This window comes from Scyliorhinus torazame, chromosome 5 (genome assembly GCF_047496885.1).
Source record: "Scyliorhinus torazame isolate Kashiwa2021f chromosome 5, sScyTor2.1, whole genome shotgun sequence".
NCBI classification, from domain to species: Eukaryota; Metazoa; Chordata; class Chondrichthyes; order Carcharhiniformes; family Scyliorhinidae; genus Scyliorhinus; species Scyliorhinus torazame.
In genome coordinates this window covers 114,443,981-114,464,552 of record NC_092711.1, presented here as the reverse complement: position 1 = coordinate 114,464,552, position 20,572 = coordinate 114,443,981, and the positions used below count along the sequence as shown (strand labels likewise).

General features: G+C 46.2%; 1 protein-coding gene and 2 long non-coding RNA genes across 5 annotated transcripts; 1 reads left to right on the top strand and 2 right to left on the bottom strand.

Moving 5' to 3' along the window:
• The first annotated feature begins 5,468 nt into the window (after nt 1-5,468).
• LOC140419530 (uncharacterized) lies at nt 5,469-8,368 on the top strand. Its single transcript, XR_011945841.1, has 2 exons — nt 5,469-5,582; nt 7,538-8,368. It is a non-coding gene; the product is annotated as an uncharacterized lncRNA (long non-coding RNA).
• A 1,579-nt stretch (nt 8,369-9,947) lies between these two features.
• Nucleotides 9,948-20,247, bottom strand: LOC140419526 (uncharacterized). Of its 3 annotated transcripts, none has more exons than XR_011945835.1 (2): nt 20,186-20,247; nt 9,948-10,879 (listed from the first exon to the last, which is right to left on the bottom strand). It is a non-coding gene; the product is annotated as an uncharacterized lncRNA (long non-coding RNA). The 3 variants fall into 3 exon arrangements; XR_011945834.1 differs by having other exon boundaries at nt 20,127-20,188; XR_011945836.1 differs by lacking the exon at nt 20,186-20,247 and adding an exon at nt 11,050-12,676.
• LOC140419518 (uncharacterized) lies at nt 12,707-20,245 on the bottom strand. The gene is made up of 2 exons (XM_072503419.1): nt 20,176-20,245; nt 12,707-13,843 (listed from the first exon to the last, which is right to left on the bottom strand). Exon 2 carries the CDS (start codon nt 13,501-13,503, stop codon nt 12,769-12,771), a length of 735 nt encoding a protein of 244 aa, XP_072359520.1. The 5' UTR covers nt 13,504-13,843; nt 20,176-20,245; the 3' UTR covers nt 12,707-12,768.
• Nucleotides 20,248-20,572: the final 325 nt, after the last annotated feature.

Sequence of the window (20,572 nt, the reverse complement as noted above, 5' to 3'; positions counted from 1 at the left end):
GCGCTGCTAGCCTTGATCCGTATTACAAGAACATAAGAACTAGGAACAGGAGTAGGCCATCTGGCCCCTCGAGCCTGCTCTACCATTTAATGAGATCATGGTTGATCTTTGTGGACTCAGCTCCACTCTCGGGCCCGTACACCATATCCCCGAATCCCTTTATTCTTTAGCAAGGCATCTATCTTTTTCATAAAAATGTTGAAAGAAGGAGCCTCAACTGCTTCAGTGGGAAAGGAATTCCAGAGATTCACAACCCTTTGGGTGAAGAAGTTCCTCCTACACTCCGTCCTAAATCTACTTCCCCTTATTTTGAGGCTATGCCCCCTAGTTCTGCTTTCCCCGACAAGTGGAAACAACCTGCCCGCATCTATCCTATCTATTCCCTTCATAATTTTATATGTTTCAATAAGATCCCCCCGCATCCTTCTAAACTCCAATGAGTACAATCCCAGTCTACTCAACCTCTCGTCATAATCTAATCCCCTCAATTCTGGGATCAACCTAGTGAATCTCCTCTGCACTCCCTCCAGTGCCAATATGTCCTTTCTCAGGTAAGGAGACCAAAACTGAACACAATACTCCAGATGTGGCCTCACCAACACCCTATACAATTGCAGCATAACCTCCCTAGTCTTGAACTCAATCCCTCTAGCAACGAAAGACAAAACTCGATTAGCCTTCTTAATCACCTGTTGCACCTGCACACCAACCTTTTGCGACTCGTGCACCAGCACACCCAGGTCCCTCTGCACAGCAGCATGTTTTAACATCTTACCGTTTAAATAATAATCCATTCTGCTGTTATTCCTCCCAAAATGGATAGCCTCACACTTGGCAACATTGAATTCCATCTGCCAGACCCTAGCCCATTCACCTAACCTATCCAAATCCTTCTGCAGACTTCCGGTATCCTCTGCACTTTTTGCATTCCTACTCATCTTAGTGTCGTCTGCAAACTTTGACACATTGCACTTGGTCCCCAACTCCAAATCGTCTATGTAAATTGTGAACAACTGCGGGCCCAACACTGATCCTTGAGGGATCCCACTAGTTACAGGTTGCCAACCAGAGAAACACCCATTTATCCCCACTCTCTGTTTTCTGTTCGTTAACCAATCCTCTACCCATGCTACCACTTTACCCTCAATGCCATGCATCTTTAGTTTATGCAGCAACCTTTTGTGTGGCACCTTGCCAAAAGCTTTCTGGAAATCCAGATATACCACATCCATTGGCTCCCCGTTATCTACTGCACTGGTAACATCCTCAAAAAATTCTACCAAATTAGTCAGACACGACCTACCCTTTGTGAACCCATGCTGCGTCTGCCCAATGGGACAATTTCCCTCCAAGTGCCCCGCTATTTCCTCCTTAACGATAGATTCCAGCATATTCCCTACAACCGAAGTTAAGCTTACTGGCCTATAATTACCCGCTTTCTGCCGACCACCTTTTTTAAACAGTGGTGTCACGTTTGCTACTTTCCAATCCTCTGGGACCGACCCCAGAGTCTAGTGAATTTTGATAAATTATCACTAGTGCGTTTACAATTTCCCTAGCCATCTCTTTTAACACTCTGGGATGCATCCCATCAGGCCTGCTGTTTAGGCTACTGTGCTGTCAAATCAGTGATTGGTGTAAAGCTGTGATGTTCCTGATTGAATGTAAAGCTGGTTTCAGTTTCCAGGCTGAAAATGCATCGGAATCCGTCTAAAACATTTTATTGTGTTTGTGTGACAGTCACAATGAATTCATTGAATTGAAACCTACTTAAAATAGATTGCTGGAAGTTTGCATTAAAATAGCAGCAGGAGGGCATCACAGGAACCTGGTAACAGCAGGGAGAATTAGACAATAGTTTCATTCCCAGATAAAGAAGGAGCTGCAGCTTGTGTCCAAGAATTTCTAGTTTTATTGATGTGTCTGCCCCTTTAACTGGGAGCTGAACAGTGTCAGAGCCCCGACTGTCCCTTTAAGAATGAGTGATGTGTTCAGCTGAAGATTCCTATTGGCCGTTTTCTGGGTGGACTCCTTATTCTGATCGCTCTCAGTGATCCTCGGGTGTGTGAACCTGCTCTTCTGTCTCTCATTCACTGAACATCTCTGTTCTCTCTCAGATTCTCACTTAACGTCTCTCCGCTCTCACTCACTCGTTTCACATACCTCCAACCATTCTCTATCTTTCTCTCACACACTCACTCCTTTAACCTTTCTATTTCACAGAGCGCCTAAACTCACTAAACGTTTCTCTCTCTCATTATCTCTCTCTGAAGAAGCACCGAACACACTGAACCTCTCCGCTTTCTGAGTGAACATCTCATTTCTGGAGACTCAATCCTTTTTCTCTCTACCTCTCACTTTCTCTCTCTCTGATTGGCCCTGACTCACTTTTAATCTCCTATTTTCTAAAAACCCTCTTTGAGGGAAATTTAATTTTGTATAATGTCCCCTTAATTCTCCCAGTGATAATCCTCAGTCCATCTTCCAATTCAGAGAACATGTTAAAAAATTAAATAACCTCATATTTTAATGTTTAAAATGGGAAGTGAGGTGAATGTAATGCTGAGACCGGCAGCAATCTGTGTGGTTGTTCTTGATGCTGTCAGAGTGAGTTCACCCTCACAGGCAGGAAGACTGTTCACGGTGATAACGTGAAACTGACGCCTTCTGTTTCATTCTCAGGAAACACAATTTCCTGTTTCTCTGCTGCCGGTTCCAAACAGCACATCTGACTTCTGAGCAGAAAATAAATTCAAGGGCCACAAACTGGTGAGAACATCTGTCAGTGCAGCCTATATCTGCCCACAGAGTCAGGGCAGAGTCACACAGATCACATTGTGGTGACATTTACAAATGAGCCGGTTATTTCCGTTCAGAGTCTCCATTCCCGGACAGAACCGGCTGTGTTTGTGGATCAGTCACTGAGTTCCCTCTGCTCTCTGTAGCTGGGAACGGATAACCTGCTCCCTTATATTTTATACCATTCTTTCTGTGTTACTTGTTTCCTCTATTTCTCAGCTTTTATCTCTTGCCACCTCGCCTTTCTGTTTTTTTAAATCTCTCAGTTCTTCTATCAGTCTTTCTTTCTCCTTCCATCTATATTTCACTCCTATTCCTATTTAATTGAGGTGTTCAAAATCATGAAGTGTTTGTGATAGATTGAAGAAGGAAAAAGAGGGAGAAAAACAGAAAATGTTGGAAAAACAGAAAATGTTGGAAAAACTGGGCCATTCTGGCAGCATCGGTACTGAGAGAAGCAGAGTTAACGTTTCGAGTCACTGTGGCTCAGAGCAGGAGAAACCGGGATTGTCCCTCTGAGATCAGGGAAAGTGAAGGGGAGATTTAATAGAGGTGTTTAAAATGAGGAAAGATTTGTGATAGTGTCGATGGGGAGAAACTGTTTCCCAAGAGCAGGAGGGTTTGTAACCAGAGGACACAGAGATTTAAGATATTTTAGAACAGAACCCAAGGAAGTGTTGAGGAGAATTGTTTTTACACAGTGATGTGATGTGATCTAGAATTCACACTGACAGGCTGCAGGAAGCAGATTTAACAGTAAATTTCAAAGGGAATTGGATAAATTCTTGTGGACGGTAAATTGGCAGAGTTATGGTGAATGGGGTTAATTGGACAGTTCACTCACCTTTGTGACATTCTGAATTTTGCTCAAACTGATGTTTTAACATTTGACCTTTTCAATCACAGTGTGTCTCAAAGAGAAGATTAAAACTTTGGTTTTGATGAGCTGTCGGATACATTTCCTGTGTGACTGTGTAACTCGAGAACTATGAGAAGGAACTGAATATTTTCAGCTCCTCTAACAGATGTACCTCGAATATCAGAAATCTCTGGAGTTCCCCATGTCCTCATTGCTGTCCCCTTGGGTATAACAGCTCTCAGTCAGGTGGAGTCAGTCACACGTGTCTCTGTCATGTTTCCATTCCTATTTTATCACACACCTCCCAGTGACACTCACCACAACACAGAAACCTCAAAATATCATTGCTTCCTTACACCTTGTCCTCCTATTACAATTGGATATTTACTGGGCCTTTTGTCTCCATTAATGTCAGCTTACATGCAGGTCAAATGACCTCAGAGGCACTGGAACCAGACTCTGTTTATTGTACCAGACTCCAATCAGCCCAGGACCTGCAATGGTAACATACACCAGAATTGGAATAACAGGCAGGTTATTGCCTAATAAATGGTGCGGCATGGTGACCACCTAGTGCTTAACGCTCGATCATAAATCATAGAATTTACAGTGCAGGAGGAGGCCATTTGGCCCATCGAGTCTGCACAGGCCCATGGAAAGATCACGCTATCTAACCCCACACCTCCACCCTATCCCAGTAACACCATCTAAACGTTTTGGACACTAAGGGCAATTTTGCATGGCCAATCCACCAAACCGGCACAGCTTAGGAATGTGGGAGGAAACTGGAGCTGTCGGAGGAAACCCATGTGGAGAATGTGCAGACTCCGCACAGACATTGACCCAACACGGGAATCGAACCTGGGACCCTGGAGCTGTGAAGCAACTGTGCTAACCACTGTGCTACGATGGAACTGCTGCCTCACAGTGCCAAGGTCCCGGGTTCGATCCTGGCCCTGGGTCTCTGACCGTGTGGAGTTTGTAAATTCTCCCCAAGTCTGTGTGTGTCTCACCCCCACAACCCGAAGATGTGCAGAGTAGGTGGATTGGCCACACTAAATTTCCCTTGGAAAAAAATGAATTGGGTATACTAATTTTTTTTTTTAAGGTTATTGTCTAATGGGGCAGAGTAACACACACCAGAAGCGGATTGCATTATGTGGTCAACAAACCATGACTACTTCACTATTATTTGAAAACCAAATTTAGTTTTGGTTCTCTAGATGCTTACTGTATCATCATTACATTTGATCCAATGATGTTTTCACTCACAAACTGCAGCCTGACTTATTATGGGAACAGACAGTGTTTGTTGCTCTCAAATTGAGTGAATCCTTTGCTGTTCTCCTCTGGGCCCCATCTCCACTATTATTGTTACTGAGACTCTCACTGTTATTATTGGAGAATCAAGGAGCACGGTGGCACAGTGGTTAGCACTGCTGCCTCACGGTGCTGAGGTCCCAGGTCCCATCCTGGCTCTGGATCACTGTCCATGCGGAGTTTGCACATTCTCCCTGTGTTTGCGTGGGTTTTGCCCCACAACCCAAAGATGTGCAGGGTAGGGGGATTGGCCACGTAGTCTAAAGTTATTTTTAAAAACATTATTGGACAATCAGCGAGTCAGCCTGAGCCTGTGGTGGCTGTCACCATCTGGAACTGTCACAATGCCCGGGTGATTGACAGCGGCTCCGGATCAATAGGAAGAGGAGGGGCAGGACTGAAGGCCCGACCGAGAGGGCTGGTCCTCCAACCAATCGGAGTGAATGAGGGGCGGGACCAGCTGATATTGAAGCATGCGCAGTATCAGTAATGGCGATGGGGAGCGGCTTCTTCTTCTTTGCATCCATGATTTGTAAGAGGCGGTTAACAATATGTAGGGTGCGTGAAATCGCGGGGAAGGTCGGAAACGCTGCGTAAGCACATTGTGAGTCATTAAACTCTGAAAAGAGTTTACCGGATCCAGATTGTACTAAACGGGGCTGCAGCCCCTCATTTTCGGCCTGGATTAACGGCCGCCATCTTTATTGGAATGAGTGTGCACCATGGCGCATGCGTGGTCGCCATCTTTGTCGGGGGCAACCTTTCGATGAGTGGGAGGAGCTTGTTGCCCATTGTTCAGAATGCAGCCAACTTATCCATCAAACTGTTATCACCCTTTGAGTCCCAATGTCTGAATGATGGGGCGGTGGATTGATGGAAAGAAAGGGAAATACATCCTCCTCTCCTGATCCCAATACCTGATGGTCTCAACATCTGTGGTTCTGTCCACCCATGGCAAAAACTCAAGACCCTGAGTAGACGTCATCCTCAAATGAGGGACTGCTGATGACGACGAGGGGCAAAGTATAAGCGTGGAGAGGGCAGTACAGTGGTTAGCACTGGGACTACCGCGTTGAGGACCCGGGTTTGAATCTTGGCCCTGGGTCACTGTCCGTATGGAGTTTGCAAATTATCCCTGTGTCTGCGTGGGTTTCACCCTCATGTGTAAGGTTGGTGGATTGACCACACTAAATTGTCCTTTAATTGGAAAAAGTGAATTGGGTACTCTAGTTAGTTAAAAAAAATTATTGGACAATCAGCCTGAGCCTGTGGCGGCTCTCACCATCTGGAACTATCACAATGTCCAGGTGATTGACAGCGGCTCCGGACCAATAAGAAGAGTAGCGGGACTGGAGGACCGACCAAGCACAGCTGGTCCTCCAACCAATCGGAGTGAATGAAGGGAGGGGCCGGGCTGTGATTAAAGCTGCGCGCAGTATGAGTAATTGCCCCTTAATTGGAAATAAATAAATACAAAATAAATAATTGGGTACACTAAGTTTTTTTTTAAAAGTTTAGCGGGGAGCATGAACTGGACTAGGGAGCAGGAGAAGGGAATGTTGGGAATTTCTATCCTAGACTGACAATCATAGAATCCCGACAGTGCATAAGGAGGCCATTCAGCTCATCAAGTCTGCACAGATCCTCTGAAAGAACACCCTACCTAAGCCCCCGCCCTGTTCCCGTAACCCCACCTGACAAACATATCTTTGGACATAAGGGGCAATTTAACACGGCCAATCTACCTTCGGACTGTGGGAGGAAATTGGAGCAGCCCGAAGAAATCAACACAAACAGGGGCAGACAGTGACCCACACAGACTGTGACCCAAAAGGCCGGAATTGAATCCAGGTTCCTGGTGCTGTAAGGCAGCAGTGTTAATCGCTGTGCCACCGTGCCGTCCCACACAATGATGGATTTGAGAAACTCCTTTTACAGGAAGTTAGAAAGGGAGAATTTACGCACGACAAACCCAAACCACAAATTTATTTTCTGAATTCCATTTTTGGATTGACATTTAGGGTTGACCTTTTGTAAATTTCATTTTCAGGGTATTAGAAGAGAATTTACAGACAGGAACCTTGAGCAAACTCTTACATCACAATGTGACAGCTTCACTTGATTCATCAGGAAGTGCACATTATCGTCCTTTGAACGCAAGTGTTTGCATTTCAGGTCATTACCACTGTGTTTACACACTCTCTCTCACACACACACACACCCTCTCTCTGTCTCTGCCTCTCTCCCAAATGCTCTCCGTCCCACACACACTGTCACTCTCTCCCGCACCCTCTCTCGCTCGCACCCTCACATACTCCCCTTCTCGCCCAACTCCCCCTCTCTCACACACACCCCCTCTCTCACACACACTCTCCCTCTCTCCTCCCAAAGAGGTGAACCAGTTGTTTTTTATGACAACCCAGCAGTTTTCGTGGTCACCTTTTCCCAGTGCCAGCCCCACAAATGTCCAGATTCATTCAGCTCAATTTCACAACCTGTCTTTGTGTTTTGTTGGGTTCTCTCTCACGCCCTATTTTCTGTTTTGAATCAATTTCGCAGAGTATTAGAAGTGAAGGAACTTCAGTCAGGAAATTCAAACTGAACATCACATCAAGATCTACACTCACCAAAACATTTGTAACATAAACATCATGGGAGTTTGAAGATGGAAGGAAGATACACCGTTCACAGTGGGGAGAAACCGTACTCGTGTTCTGTGTGTGGACAAGGCTTCAGTCGATCATCTGGCCTTTCGAAACATAAATGCAGTCACACCGGGGAAAAACCTGGGAATGTGGGGATTGTGGGAAGGGATTTGATTATCCGTCCAAGTTGAAAATCCATCAGCGCATTCACACTGGGGAGAGACCGTTCACCTGCTTCGAGTGCGGGAAGGGATTCATACACACATACCACTTGCAGACACACCAACACATTCATGCTGGGGAGAGGCCATTCACCTGTTCGCAGTGTGGGAAAGGATTTGCTCATTCCTCCAATCTGCTGAGACACCAGCGAATTCACACTGGGGAGAGACCATTTCAATGTCCAGACTGTGAGAAGTGTTATAAAAGTTCTGGGGAACTGATATCTCATCACCGTGTTCACACTGATGAGAGGCCGTTCAGGCGATCATCTGACCTCACTGTACACTAGCGAGTTCACACTGGAGAGAAACCGTTCACCTGCTCTGAGTGTGGGAGGGGATTCACTCAGTTATCCAACCTGCTGATGCACCAGCAAGTTCACAAGTAACTTCAGTGATTGGAGCTCGCTGTTAATCACATCCTGGACTGGAACATGTTCATTGGGGTCAGTTCCTGCTGATGTTCATAAACTCTAATCCAGTTACAAGGAATTAAATTCTGAATAAAAATCAAGTCAAATCAATTTGAGTTAAACAAAGTGTGTTGTATCTTTTTAATATCGCTAACACAAGTTAGTTCCTTTTGAAGGTCTCCTTCTCCCCATCTCCTCCATCCTCACCTCCAATAACAAGTGTGAGGCGCTCTCACAGCTTCTTTGTCACTAAGGTTAAGACAATCCGATCAGCTGCCTCTGCTGCTTTCCTCCACTAACCTACCGGACGAAACTGTCTCTAAAGCCCATTTTTGTCCAAGTTCTGAACTTCCATCTTTCTCCATTTTCTCTCCCGTCAGAATTCACCTTGTCCATGAGACCCCCGTTCTGCTCGATTGATAATTCCCATAAACTGCTGACATCCCAACTTCTCCATGTGAGCTGATATTGTGAACAGCTCTCACTCTCTGCTGGTACTGTCTCTCTCAGCATTGAATCCACTGTCATCACCCATCCTAAAAAACACTTGTTCCTCCCATCTTTACAAACTACTTCTCCATCTCCAAACTCCCTTTCCTCTCCAGTCCTTGTACTCGGTTTCCCCAAGGATCTACCCTCAGTCCCTCCTATTTCCCATCTACAAGCTGCCACTAGGTGACATCATCCAAAAGCACCGTGTTAGTTTTCACATGTAAACTGACAACACCCAGCTCTGCCTCACCACCATCCCTCTCCATTCCTCCACTGTGACTAAATTATCAAACTGCTTATCCCACATCCAATACTAGATGAAAGGTTTTCCTCCAATTAAAAATCAGGAAGACCAAAGCCGTTGTCTTCAGTCACCATTAGAAATTCCATTCCCTAACTCCCGAGTCCATCCCTCTCCCTGGGAACTGTCTGAGGCTGAACCACACTCTGCACAATCTCCATATCAGATTGAAATGAAAAATGAAATTGCTTATTGTCACAAGTAAGCTTCGAATGACGTTACTGTGAAAAGCCCCTCGTCTGTTCGGGGAGGCTGGTACGGGAATTGAACCGTGCTGCTGGCCTGCCTTGGTCTGCGTTCAAAGCCAGCGATTTAGTCCTGAGCTAAACCAGACCCTAAACCCACACAAACACGGGGAGAATATGCAAACTCCACACGGACAGTGACCCAGAACCGGGATCGAACCTGGGACCTCGTCGCCGTGAGGCCGCAGTGCTAACCCACTGTGCCACCGTGACCCCAAGATTTGACCCCAAGTTGAGTTTCTGACCCCATATCCACACCATCACTAATACCAGATATTTGAATCTCCATAACGTCACCTGTGTCCATCCCCACACCAGCTCATTTGCTGCTTTTATTTTGTGTAATAACCTTTGATGTGGCACCTTGGGAAATACCTTCTGGAAATCCAGATAAAGTACATCTACAGGTTCCCCTTTATTGACATCCCTTGTTACTTCCTCAGAGAACCTTGATAAATTAGTCAGTCACAATTGACTTCCTGAACTCTATTTTCAAACACTGTCAAAGAAAATTCAAATCTCCTCTACCCCTCTGGCTCCTTTGCCAATTACCTTAGAGGGACTCACTTTCTGTTAAAGAGCTTGTCAACCTCTCTCACCCACTTTCCCAAAAGTGAATAAATTTATTCAGGAAAAGTCCAACAAATTCAAATATTTTCCTGTTATAAGTTTATTGATGAAACAGAAACATGGTTAAAAAAAAAAACAGAAAATTACTTGAGGATCAAAGACAACCAGAGTAACAGGATGTTCACAATGTTCTGGGTCCCAAATGGTTCCCCTTCGGCTTCTCTGTACCCTGTTCTCGTGACTCCCTGCTTTGGACACGGGGCACTGGACCCTGGGGGTCGCATCACCGTCTGCCCCGGTCACCCTCCCCTGAACCCTGATTGGTTGGAGGTGCAGTTCTCAGTCAGTCTTCCAGCACCTTCCTGTCTCTATTATGAAAAATGAAATGAAAATCGTTTATTGTCACATAATAGCAGTAGCTTCAAATGAAGTTACTGTGAAAAGCCCCTAGTCACCACATTCCGACGCCTGTTCGGGGAGGCTGGTACGGGAATTGAACCGTGCTGCTGGCCTGCCCTGGTTTGCTTTAAAAGCCAGCTCTTTAGCCCGGTGCTAAATCAGCCCCTATTAGCGACGCCCATGGCAGTTTCCCACCTGGGGAACAAGCCCCGTTATTCTCAGCTAAATTCTGCCCTCAGCTCCATCACCTGGCTGTCATTGACACGAGCAATAGAGACTGAAAGGTGCCCGAGGCTCAAATAGGAATACAAAACCTGTGGATTAGGATCTTCGTAAAGGTCAGCAACTTCTTGGAAAAAATCAAATTCCCAGTCAACAAATTAAAGGATCACATGACGTGACTTTTAATACAACAAACAAACAAACTAGAAGCTACTTAAACTCAGAAACCTACACATTAAACTTTAAATTAGAACTTTGCCCTTTTACATAACCTACAATCACACTCCAAGATTATAGTTACTCTGTCCTGGAAGTTGAAACTTAATTGTCTCAGGACCTGTCCAAAGTGATCATTCATTCCCGAGGATTTACTTCCGTTCTTCGACCAAGACACTGAGGGAAAAAAGGGAGAATAGAATGTGAACTGGCAAAATACATAAAAATGGACTGTTAAAGCTTCTGTGGCTATGTAAAAAGGAAACATTTTGCTCAGACAAAAGGTTTGTCCGTTCCAGATAGAGTCAGGAGAATTTAGAATGAGGAATAGAGATTTCTACAGCCACCTCGTTCAACTCTCTGGGATGTGGATCATCAGCTTTTGGGGATTTATTCACTTTCAACCCCATTAATTTTTCCAGTGCTACTTTTTCACCAATACTAATCTCTGCCAGTCCCTTGGTTCTCTGGTGTTTTGGGGACAATTTCTGCATCTTCCTCTGTGAAGACAGACACACATTGTTTAGTTTATCTGCCATTTCCTTGCTCCCCATTATAAACTCTCCTGTCTCTGCCTGGAATGGACCCACATTGGTCTTTGCTAATCTTTTCCTTTTCACATTTCTGGAGAAGCTTTTCCAGTCAGTTTTTATGTTTCTCGCCAGTTTGCTCTCATCAGTTTCTTGGTCCTCCTTTGCTGAATTCTAATGGATCTCATGGAATCTTTAACTTTTCTTGTTAGCCACGGTTACATCACTTTTCCTGTTGGATTTTTGTTCCTTAAAGGAATCTATATTTGTTGTATATATGTGAAATAAAAGTCGCAAAAATCCCAGAGGACCATAGGCTGCTCTCCCCTTTGACAGAGAGAGAGCTGACTGGAGGTGATTTAACCTGAGGGTCAGCACACCTCATAGAACATAGAACATTTCAGCGCAGTACAGGCTCTTCGGCCCTCGATGTTGCGCCGACCTGTGAAACCACTCTAAAGCCCATCTACACTATTCCCTTATCGCCCATATGTCTATCCAATGACCATTTGAATGCCCTTAGTGTTGGCGAGTCCACAACTGTTGCAGGCAGGGCATTCCACACCCTTACTACTCTCTGAGTAAAGAATCTACCTCTGACATCTGACTTATATCTATCTCCCCTCAATTTAAAGCTATGTCCCCTCGTGCGAGACATCACCATCCGAGGAAAAAGGCTCTCGCTGTCCACCCTATCCAATCCAATCCAATATATCTTTCCTGAGGTTTGGTGCCCAGCCTTTCCTCATAAGATCTTCCCTCCATACCAGGCAACATTCTGGTAAATCTCCTCTGCACCCTTTCCAATGCTTCCACATCCTTCCTATAATGCGGCGACCAGAATTGCACGCTATACTCCAAATGTGGCTGCACCAGAGTTTTGTACAGCTGCAACATGACCTCATGGCTCCGAAACATCCTTCCGCACTGTCCTCAACCAGGCGAGGGGCCTGGTTGAGAAGGCGGGGCCTTCATGAATAAACTCAGCCAGAACGGGAGTTGAATCTTCACTATTGGCTTTGCTCTGCATCACAAACCAGCCGTCCAGCCAACTGAGCTAACCGACCCTCTGATAAATATGTAATAATTCCTTAAATATTAGGTATTCCCTGTACCAATCAGTTTCCCAGTCCACCTCAGACAACTTGCCCCTCGTACCCGGATAGTTTTCTTCTGTGAGGAACGTACAGATAACTTAAACAAAAGAACCATGTAACCACCAGGGCCCATCTCCATGGTAACGTGGCAGGCTTTGCGGGGTTCCAAACAGAAATGGCAACTAAATATCTTCAAACTTCCAAACACCCTTTCACTCTGTGATCCTTGTGCAATTTGAAGCCAGGTATTAGCAACTAGGCTCAAAGATCATCAGCCCACTGGAGGCAAAGTGGTGAGACCGGCCAGTCCAGCAGAAAGAAACCCTCCGACCATCCCCACTGACCACCTGTCAAAATGAACAAAATGCAGTCCTGGGTGTAGAGCGGAAACAATAACAGCAGAATCCAACCCCTGTAATCGATTGTGAAATTGTTGGCGTCACAGCAGGTCCGATGAAACATGCAATCCCGTCTCACATTGAGAGGTGGACGGCGTCTCCCCAGTGTGGCCTCGCTGGTGTGTCCGCAGGTGAGATAACTGAGTGAATCCCTTCCCACACTGAGAGCAGGTGAATGGCCTCTCCCCAGTGTGAACTCGCTGGTGTCTCCGCAGGGTGGATACTTCAGCAAATCCTTTCCCACACAGAGAGCAGGTGAACGGCCTCTCTCCAGTGTGAACTCGCTGGTGTGACTGCAGGTTGGATACTCGAGTAAATCCTTTCCCACACAGAGAGCAGGTGAATGGCCTCTCCCCAGTGTGAACTCGCTGGTGTCTCTGCAGGTGAGATAATTGAGTAAATCCTTTCTCACACTGAGAGCAGGTGAATGGCCTCTCCTCAGTGTGAACTCGCTGATGTCTCTGCAGATTGGATAACTGAGTAAATCCCTTCCCACACTGGGAGCAGGTGAATGATCTCTCCCCAGTGTGAACTCGCTGGTGTATCTGCAGCGTAGATAACCGAGTAAATCCTTTCCCACACCGAGAGCAGGTGAGTGGCTTCTCCCCAGTGTGAACTCGCTGGTGTGCCTGCAGGCTGGAGAACTGAGTAAATCCCTTCCCACACTTTGAGCAGGTGAATGGCCTCTCCCCGGTGTGACTGCGTCGATGAATCTCCAGCTGAGATGGGACTCTGAATCCCTTCCCACAGGCCCCACATTTCCACGGCTTCTTCATGTTTTGGGTCTCCCACGTCTCTCCAGGCTGGGCCTTGTCCACAACAAGGGTACGGTCTCTCCCCGCTCTGAATGCCGTTATGTTTTTGAGGCTGAGTAACTGGTTAAAGCTCTTTCCACAGTTAGTTCACTGGAACACTCTCACTCGGGCGTGTGTTGTGTGGGTCTCGGTGCTTTTCCAGTCAGACTGATGGTTGAAATGTTTAGCTGACAGTTTGGGTAAAGATTTCTCCTTCTAGATTGAAAGCCCGATAACATTCAGGTTCCAAGGAAGGAAGTGACTGTCAGATCGAGACGTGACGTTTGAGATTTCTGTCTGTAATTCCTCCTCGTCTAATATCCTGTAAAAACAATTTACAAAATTCATCACTGTCAGTACAGGTTAGAAATTCAGAACAGATAATTCTAGTTCCGATGGAACATGTTTTCCTCTCTTATTCCCCGAAAGCTGTAAATCTCCATCCCACACACTCTCCCTCCATTCTCACTCTGCTGTATCTAATATTCACCGTCCTAATTCTCCTGAAGGTGCTGATTCATGTTGATTTACAGATCCAAGCTCACTGCTTCCTGTCCAGATCACAACAAATATGAGCTGCAGTCGGCCATTCGGCCCATCGAACCTGAACCATTCAATGGGATGATTGGCCGATCTACCTCAGCATAATTTTCCCACACTATCCCCATATCCCCCAACATCTTCAATATCTGGAAACCTATCAATCTGGGGGGGGAGAATGTGATACAGGTGCGGGAGTAGCTGGTTTTCCACAGGTTCTGGTGCCACTCACCTATAATCTGTCGATTATCCGGAGAGCCCGCCACTCGTCTCCCTATTCCTTGAATTCATATTTGTCATCATGTCCCTGGAAGACGTCAGAGTTCGGTCTGGTAGGATTATGCCGGAAAAAGTGAAGAAATCAGTGATAAAACAGCGCAGGTGGATTCAGCGGGGTGGAGCCACCTTTTCAACATGGTGGCCTGATCCTCAGGAGGTCTCTCGACTCCGCGCTCTCCGGGGCTCTGGCAGGCGGCGAAAATGATAACTGCTGACATTGTCCGTGTTATTGACCAGAGGCAGAGTGTGCTGACTCAATATCTGTGAGCTCATGAGGCCCAGTTGCAAAACACCATGAAGAGGCTCGATGATCCGGAGGAGAGAATCCTGAACGTTCAGCAAGATGCCTCCTCGACAGAGGCAAGAATTCAATCCTTTGAAAACCAGCCGAGTGGCTGGCGGAGGTCCTGGAGGACCGAGGGTCAGAGAAAGAACATTCGAGTCGTCAGCCTGTCAGGTGTGGAGGGTAAGGCTCCCGTTAGGTTCTTCGGGGACCGGCTGCCACGTTTTCTCAGCTGGATGTGAAGCCTGAGTGTTCCAAATTAGAAAGAGTGCATCATATCCTGTCTCTGAGACTGAGGGATAGTTTTCATCCCAGGCCTGTTGTCATTCACTTCCACAACTTGAAAGATCGGCAGAAGGTCCTGGAGACGGTTACGGTGAGGTGGCGTCCGGCTCCAGGAGGGAGTGAGGATTCGGGACTTTTCGGCAGCAACACAAACGAAGCGTCGCGACGTCGATGAAGTTCAAAGGCAGCTCAAGGCTGTGGGGAGTGAATTCCGTCAGGCTTTATCCTGCTCCCGAAAAACGGTATCCAACAACTCCGTCAAGTCTTTCAATAATCCAATTAATGCCTTGACCTTCATTAAATCCATGAAGGGCAAGGATCTGGAGGGACGGTTTGCAGTTCGGACTAACTCAGGTTCTAATCCGGACTCTTTCGCTGTCATGGTGTTGTTGGAATTTCAGAATCACAGGAATACCCATAGGGACAGGAGTAGGCCATTCAGTCCCTCAAGTCTGTCCTGCCATTTAGTGAGATCAGGCTGATCTGTGACCTAACTCCATATCCCTGAATATCTTTGCTCAACAAAACTCTACCTCAGATTTAAACTTATGTTGGATGATCAGCCATGATCGTGATGAATGGTGGAGCAGGCTCGAAGGGCCAAAAGGCCTCCTCCTATCTTCTATGTATCTATGTTAACAACTCATCCAGCTTCACCTGCTGTTTGTGGGAGAGAGTTCCAAACCTCTCCCATCCGTGTGTGAAGTTCTTCCTAACATCTCTCCTGAACGGTCCAGCCCTGATTTTTAGACAATGATCCCCAGCTTTAGAATCTCCAACCAGTGGAAATAGTTTATCTTCATCGACCCTGTCTTTCCCTGTTAATATCTTAAGAGATATTTAACCTTCTAAATTCTTGCGAAAACAGGCCTAATTTGTGTCATCTCTCCTGGTAATTTAACCCCTGTAATCTAGGTATTGTGGGGTATTGTTTGATTGAACCTGTGTTGCATTCCCTCCAAGTGCAAAATATCCTTCCAACGGTGTTGTGCCCAGAACTGTTTACAGCCCCCAAGTGGGGTCTTCCCAGGGTTTTGTCCAACTGCAGCATAACTTGTCCAATCTCCAATCCTCCAGATATAAATGCCAGCATTTCATTAGCCTTTTTTATTAATTTCTGCACTTGTTTGTGGCATTTTAAGGATCTGAAGAGGTAGAATTCCGAACAGACTTCAGAAGATACAAAATGGATGCCGCCTGATATAAAATGGACTCTGTTTAAAGACATTAAATGTGCTGACTTACGCAAAAGACATTTGCACAACAAACTGACCTTTGAGTTATAAGTTATTATCATACTTCTCCGTTGTTCAACTGCTATCATACAAAGAGTTCCAACCACAAACCGCGATGAAGGCAGATGTTCAGTAAAAAGGCAACTGCCCGTACCGGATGTTGCAACGCAGTGTCTGTCATAGTATCTGCTAAGTAAATTAGCAGAAGTTGGCCTCGATTTCTTGCTGTTTCCTATTGCAAAATGACTAATGCATCTGCCTAACGAACTGACTCATGATCAACTGTCAACTTTGTTTACTCATGTGTATAAAGGCTAAGTCCCAAACACAATCGAGGAGAAGTTGGCAACCCCCTGTCTGAGGGTATAGGGCTTCTCCCAGAGCTCTGTCATTTAATAAAGCATTTCTCTCACTGAATAGTCTACAGTCTAGTTTCTGTGGGTTATTTTTCCCACAACAGATCTATGCACCTTCACCCCCCAGTCTCTTCGACATCCACTGTACCAAACCTCTTTCCACCTAGAAAGTACTCTGTTCCATTCGCTTTTGGTCCAAAATGTATAACCTCACACTTGCTTACATTGAATTCCATTTGCCACAAATTTGCCCATTCACCGAGTCTGTCAATATCTTCTTGCAATTCTATGCCATCATCTAGGCTGTCTGCGATGCCACCGAACTTGAATGTTTTGATGTGCCAGGGGTGTTCATCCAGGTACTGTTTTAAAAATGTGAGGCAACCCGCTTCTACCACCCTCTCAGGCAGTGCATTCCAAATCATCACCACCCTCTGGGTAAAAAGGCTTTTAACTCCGAACCCCCCGAAACCTTCTGCCCTTCACCATGAGCTCATCTCCCCTTCTGACTGACCTTCAACAGAGGGGAACAGCTGCTCCCTATCCACCCTGTCCAAGCCCCTAATAATTTTGTACAGCCCTAATAATCTTGCACACCTCCATCAGATTTCCCTCCCCCCACCCCCAATCTTCTCAGCTCCAATGGAAACAACCCAAGCCTAAAGGATAATCCAGAAAATTACAAGCCAGTGAGCCTTACGTCAGTGGTAGGGAAATTATTGGAGAGAATTCTTCGAGACAGGATTTGCTCCCATTTGGAAGCAAGTGGATGTATTAGCGAGAGGCAGAATGGTTTGTGAAGGGGAGGTCGTGTGTCACTAACTTGATCGGGTTTTTCGAGGAAGTGACGAAGAAGATTGATGAAGATCGGGCAGTGGATGTTGTCTACATGGACTTCAGTGAGGCCTTTGACAAGGTCCATCATGGCAGACTGGGAGAGAAGGTGAAGTTGTACAGGATCAGAGATGGCAAGATGAATACAGGACTGGCTCGGTCATAGAAGACAGAGGGTAGCAGTGGAAGGGTGCTTTTCTGAATGGATGGTTGTAATTTGTGGTGTTTTGCAGGGATCAGTGCTGGGACCTTTGCTGTTTGTAGCATATATAAATTATTTGGAGCAAAATGGAACCGGTCTGATTAGTAAGTTTGCAGATCACACAATTGTTGATGGAATTGCAGATAGCGATGAGGACTGTCAGAGGATACAGCAGGATATAGATCGGTTGGAGACTTGGGTGGAGAGATGGCAGATTGAGTTTAAACCAGACAATGTGAGGTAATGCATTTTGGAAGGTCTAATACAGGTGGAAATATACAACAAATGGCAGAACCCTTTTGAGTATTGACAGGCAGAGAGATCTGGGTGTACAGGTCCACAGGTCATTGAAAGTGACAACGCAGGTGGAGAAGGTAGTCAAGAAGCCATACGGCATGCTTGCCTTCATCGGCCAGGGCATTGAGTCTAAAAATTGGCAAGTCATGTAGCAGCTGCATAGAACCTTAGTTAGGCCACACTTGGAATATAGTGTTCAATTCTGGTCGCCACACATACTTCCAGAAGGATGTGGAGGCTTTGGAGAGGGTACAGAAGAGGTTTACCAGGATGTTGCCTATTATGGAGGGCATTAACTATGAGGAGGGGTTGGATAAACTCGGTTTGTTCTCACTGGAACGACAGAAGTTGAGGGGCAACCTGATAGATATCTACAAAATTATGAGGGGCATAGAGTGGATAGTCAGAAGCTTTTTCCCAGGGGTGGAAGAGTCAATTGCTAGGAAGCAGAGGTTTAAGTTGCGAGGGGCAAAGTTTAGAGGAGATGTGCAAGGGGAACCTTTTGACACAGAGGGTACTGGGTGCCTGGAACTCACTGCTGGAGGTGGTGGTGGAAGCAGGTACAATAGTGACGTTTAATGGGCATCTTGATAAATACATGAATAGGATGGGAATAACGTAATATGGACCACGGAAGAGTAGAAGGTTTTAAGTTAGATGGGCAGCATGGCCAGCACAGGCGTGGGAAGTTAGAAGGGCCTGTTCCTGTGCTGTACATTTATTTGTTCTTTGTTTGTTCTATCCAACATCTCTTCATAACTCAAATGTTCCATCCCAGGCAACATCCTGGTGAATCTCCTCTGCACCACCAGTTCAATCATATCCTTCCTCTAATGTGGTGACCAGAACTGCTCACAGTAATGTCTCATATGTCATTTTCACCACCCTATTAACCTGCCCTTCCACGTTCACAGATCTTTGGACAAACAAATCAAGGTCCCTTTGTTCCTCAGAAACATCCCAGTGTCACGCTGTTCATTGAATACTTTGTTGTCACATTACCCCTTCCAAAATGTGTCACCTCACACTTTTTAGGGTTAAGTTTCATTTGCCACTTATCCGCCCATTTGACCAACCCGTCAGTATCTTCCTGTAACCCAAGACACTCGACCTCACTGTTAACCACCCGGCCAATCTTTGTGTCACCACAAAGCACTGATCCGACCCCCCACATAGCCGTCCATGTTGTTTGTATCAATGCTGAATAATAGGGGACCCAGCACAGATCCCTGTGGGATGCCACTGGTCACTGGCTTCCAGTCACTAAAGCAGTCGTCACCCTCTGTCTCCTACATTTAAGTCAATTTTGAATCCACCTGCTCAATTTCAAGTCTCTCATGTGGGATCTTGTCAAAGGCTTTGCTGAAATCCATGTAAACTACATCAATTGTACTACCCCCATCTGCACACCAATTCACATGCTCAAAAAATGCAATCAAATTTGTTAGGCATGACCTCCCTCTGACAAAGTCATGCTGACTATCCTAATCAAACCTCTCCAAGTGGAGATAGAGTCCATCAGAATTTTCTCCAATAGTTTCCCTACCACTGATGTGAAACTCACTGGTCTGCAGTTCCCTGGCTTATCTCTACAACCTTTTTAAACAGTGGGACCACATTAGCTGTTCTCAAATCCCCTGGCAATTCCCCTCGTGGCCAGAGAGGAATTAAAACTTTGGGTCAGAGCCGCTGCATTCTCTCCCTCACCTCCCACAGCATCCTGGGAAACAATTCATCCAGATCTAGTAATCTAATAATCTTATGGGCGGCATGGTAGCACAGTGGTTAGCACTGCTGCTTCACAGCAGCAAGGACCTGGGTTCGATTCCCAGCTTAGGTCACTGTCTGTGCGGAGTCTGCACGTTCTCCCCGTGTCTGCCTGGGTTTCCTCCGGGTGCGACGGTTTCCTCCCACAAGTCCCGAAAGACGAGCTTGTTACGTGAATTGGATATTCTGAATTCTCCCTGTGTACCCGAACAGGTGCCGGAGTGTGGCGACTACGGGATTTTCACAATAACTGGCAGTGATAATGTCAGCCTCCTTGTGACAATAATAAAGATTATGAATGGGCCGAAGGGTCTCTTTCCGTGCTGTAAAACTCTATGACTCTAAAGATAGAGGTGGTAGAGGGAGGGAGGGAATGAGAAGGACTTTACAGAGAAACTGCCAAAGCCCCAACTTTCACCAGCTCGGAGGACACACCTTAGCTCCCTTTCCAATCTGAAAGCAGCCTGAGCTGGATTTACATTCCCCTTAATTGACCATTGCTGGGTGATAATCCTGTACTTCCTCACCTCACACCACTGTGACAGCACCTTCACTACACAGACTGCAGCAACTGACCAAACATCACCTTCCCAGTTATTCCTGAAGGCACCGCCTTCCCAACCTGGCCCCTTGCCTGAGGTGCGGTGATCCTCAGGTCACATCACCGCCGGTCAGCTCTCTCCCGGGACCAGGCCCTGGTTCACAGCCGCCAACTTGGGGAGGCAGAGCGCATGCGCTGGCGTCTTGGTGATACTGCAGCTAGTGGGCGGGGCCTGAAGGTTTCTGATCCCAGCCGGGTCCTAGTGCCGGTCAAACAACTGCATTGCAACTGGTTTTTAAAAAGTTTCACCCACGCCTGGGCTGAAGCTGATGTTTGTGGACTGGAGGCGTCTCTGGATTACGTAGACATTCAGTGTGAGGCTGCAGCCTCTGTATAGCTACCTGAAGAGGGTGAGACAGCGTTTGATTACAA